At 43.7% G+C, this 3803-nt stretch overlaps 1 protein-coding gene across 3 annotated transcripts in view; it reads left to right on the top strand.

Annotated features, from left to right (window-relative positions):
- LOC109281243 (sulfotransferase 6B1) overlaps positions 1–3803 on the top strand; it is a 34567-nt gene that overhangs the window by 23760 nt on the left and 7004 nt on the right. For all 3 annotated transcript variants that reach the window (XM_059715087.1, XM_059715083.1, XM_059715089.1), the window contains one exon: positions 1584–1740. In XM_059715087.1, coding sequence (XP_059571070.1) covers positions 1584–1740 — 157 coding nt within the window. The remainder of the gene's footprint in view (positions 1–1583; positions 1741–3803) is intronic.

Genomic DNA, 3803 nt, shown 5'->3' on the forward strand with positions numbered 1-3803 from the left:
ATCTCATCTCCCTTGTCCGGGTGATAGGTCACCTGGTCGTAGAAGGAAATGAGATTGGTCAAGCAAGACCTACCCGCAACAAACCCGTGCTGGCTATCCCTTAAGATGTTGGCGTCGGCCAGTCCATTAAGGATGGCCTCCTTAATAAACTTTTCTAAGATCTTCCCCGGGATAGAAGTCAGGCTGATGGGCCTATAGTTAGCCGGATCCACTTTCCTCCCTTTCTTGAAGATAGGCACCACGTTGGCCTTCTTCCAGTCTTCGGGCACTACACCAGAGCGCCAAGATCCACGCTAGAGGCTGGGCTATGATGCTCGCCAGCTCCTTGAGTACCCTGGGGTGAAGATTGTCAGGGCCGGCTGACTTGAAGGTATCCAGCTTCTCAAGATGTTCCTTCACAAAGTCAGCATTAATGGAGGGCAGGGGATCACCCTCACCCGGACTTCCCGGCCCTGTAGCAGGCACAGGCTTCCTATGGGGCTGATGAAAGACCGACGCAAAGTACCTATTTAATAGGTTGGCTTTTTCCTGGGCATCAGTTGTCAGTTGCCCCATCTGGTTCAGCAGGGGTCCAACGTTGCCCCTGCTTTTCCTCCAGCTCCCCACATATCTGAAAAAGGACTTTTTATTGTCCTTGATGCTCAAAGCTAGCTGGAGTTCAGTTGCAGCCTTGGCTTTCCTGGTCTGCTCCCTACAGGACCGGACCAGTGCAGAATAATCCTCCTTGGAGGTGACTCCCATCCTCCATCCTTTGTAGGCCTTTCTTTTTAGCCTCAGGAGGTCTGCTAGGTCCCTGGAGAGCCAGGGGGGGCTGCTGTGCCCTCTTGCTGCCTTTCCTCCGAGATGGAATAGACTTAGTTTGTGCATTGAGGATCGCTCCCTTGAGGAGCAACCACTCTTCTTGAACTCCCCTCTCCCTGCGGTCACAGTCCCTTAGGGCCTCACTGACAAGCCTCCTGAGCTTGTCAAAGTCGGCTTTCCTGAAGTCAAGGACTTGCGTGTTGCTGACTGACTTGCCAGCTTTTCGGCGGATGGTGAAGGTGATCAGCTCGTGGTCGCTGTCACCCAGCTTCCCATCGATCACTAGGTCGCCGACTAGGTCCTCCCCAGTAGCCAGCACCAGGTCGAGCAGCGCTTTGCCTCTCGTTGGCCCATAGACTTCTTGAGTCAGGTAGAGGTCATCCACGCACGAGAGGAAGCTCTGCGACTGCTCAGATTTTGCTGAGCGATCCTCCCACGAGATGTCTGGGTAATTGAAGTCACCCATGACAACCATGGTCCTGGAGCAAGCTGCCTCAGCCAGTTCCTGGGCAAACTCCTGGTCTAGCTCAGGACTTTGGGTGGGAGGTCTGTAATAGACTCCCACCATTGTGTCCGCTGTGCCGTGTTCCCCACGGATCCGCATTGACGGAGCTCGCTACATATCTGACTCATTCTGAAATCCTCAGATGCAAAACTTTATATACTGTATTCTTCTGGCAAAAGTGAAGAGTTCTGTCTCCATTGTTGTCTTGGTACAAGGAACACAATACATTCTCTGTTTTCTGTGAACAATTTGAAATATGGTACCCCCCTCTTTTCAGAATTTGATTTTAGGAGTGAAAAAAATCACTGAATTCTTCGAGTTCTCCTTGACAGAGGAAGAACTACAGGCAGTTATGGACAGGAGCAGCTTCCAGGCTATGAAAGAGAACTCCCATAGAACCCATGGTACCTTCGGAAATATTCTCTTCCGCAAAGGTAAATTACCAAAAAAGAAACTAGTAGTCCTCTACTGGTAGATCATTTCAAGCTTCTCATTGCAGGAAGTGTACTGGAATTTATTGGATGTAAATATATTTCACTGATGCTCTGTTTAAAACATGTATATCTCAGTATTTTATCAGTGTGTATATCACAACATTTCTTTAGCTCATTCCTCACTTCAGAGCGGCACCTCCCACAAAGTTCCCCAAAGCTGGACAGTCTTCAATTTGGTAGAGAGTCATTTGTTACATTTTTATTCATATGTCTTTTCCAACAAATACTGAATTCAGTTTTTATGTACCTTATGTGCAGCCATTCTCTTTCATATACAAGCAATAGGGCTGACAAGGTTTTCTCAGAAAATGCTGGGTTTTTTGAGGATTGTTTCAAAATATCTCAGTTTAATGTACTGTCACCAAAATCAACCAGAATTCGGATAGATTCCTACCTATATTCCTGATACATGGACCCAAAACCAGAGACCCTGGAAGTGTAAGATCTTGGTTTTAGCCAGGCCTGCTGAGGGGGTTCCAAGAGCGGGGTGCTCTGGGAACTAGCTGCCACTCAGTGTAATTGAAATGTTGGTGAATTGTAGCTGTTGTAACTTGGGAAACTGACAATTGTGCATGGATCTAGGAGTTTGGAAAGTGGGGTGCAGAGTCGTGGTGTATCATCACATATAACACAACACAATTTTTAAAAGAAACTAGAAGCTTCACTAATATGCTAAAGGCCTTAAGCTATATTATTCAGTTTAAGACTGAAGCAAAAAAAAAAAAAAATCAACAACCCCCCCCCAAACCCTAAGCTTTATTGGAATGTGCATTAATTTTCTATATCATAGATTATATATAAAAACACAACAAACCAGTCAAAATTATCAAAAGATGTTGTTTCATTAATCTTGAAGTCATTATAGTTAAATGTGTATTTCTTTCTCAGATCCATAAAACAAAATCAAGCTTTCTTAAGCATCTTGGCAGTGCCTCCAATGTTTCATTGAAAGCTTTTTCCATACCTGAGCTAATGTTTACCTGAGTAACATTTCCACACGTGGGTTAATGTTTCTAGCTAGAGTTAAAAACTTTCTTCAGCTGTGTGAAATGGGAGCTACATTACTAAGGGAAGCTAGTAGATAACTGAATTGCAGAAGTGAGGATAGCTAGAATAATAGGACCATTAATGAACTTTTAAAAGGAAAAAGAACACAGGAGAAAGCGGGGGGGGGGGGGGGGGTGGGACATGTAGTGGTGCTGTTGCATCCCTTCGCCTCCTTTGATTCCTGGTCCACCTAAAGTTTAAAACCAACTGTCTGGCAGTGGCAGCAGCATTTCTATTCAGGCAGCTTTGAGGGAGTCACTTGACTTCATGGCTCATTATAATCTATCTGATTCCTTCTAAACTCTTCAGTCCACAGATGTTAACAACCCTCTCTCCTTTTCTAATAGTTTTGATGTTCCACTAATTAAGCTATCCTTTCTTTCATAATTCTGATCTCTGTTAGATGCTCCTGGTAATATAGCTCCTTTTCACAGCCCTGTAGACTGTTTTTGACTCTAGCTAAAAACATAACCTCATGCGTGGAGAAAACTTTCAGTGAAGCATTGGCTTTGTTTAATTTTATGAATCTGAAAGAGAGAGATACATTTAATTCTAATGATTACAGGACTAGTGAAACAACATCTTTTCATTACTTTTTTCTCTATTATGCTTTTATATATAATGCAGCAAATTAATGCACAATCCATGAAATTATATTTGTTTTTGTTTGGATCTTAAACTGAACAATATAGCTCCAGTCTCCTCGTATATTAGTAAAGCTTCAAGTTGCATTTTAACTGGAGAAAAATATGTGTTGTTTTGTATGTGATGATGCACCATACCATTTGCACCCCTCTTTTCAAAATCCTAGATCTGTCCGTGCAGCCTCTGGCCACCAATTGGACATCCATGGTATAGTTTAGGCACATCATGGCTGAAATTCTTAAAATAGAACAGTTGCAAATCATGAGGCAGTGATACATCCAGTGTAATGAACTAACTCTGTTTGCTTGAAG

The sequence above is a fragment of the Alligator mississippiensis genome, chromosome 1 (assembly GCF_030867095.1).
Source record: "Alligator mississippiensis isolate rAllMis1 chromosome 1, rAllMis1, whole genome shotgun sequence".
Classification (NCBI taxonomy): Eukaryota; Metazoa; Chordata; order Crocodylia; family Alligatoridae; genus Alligator; species Alligator mississippiensis.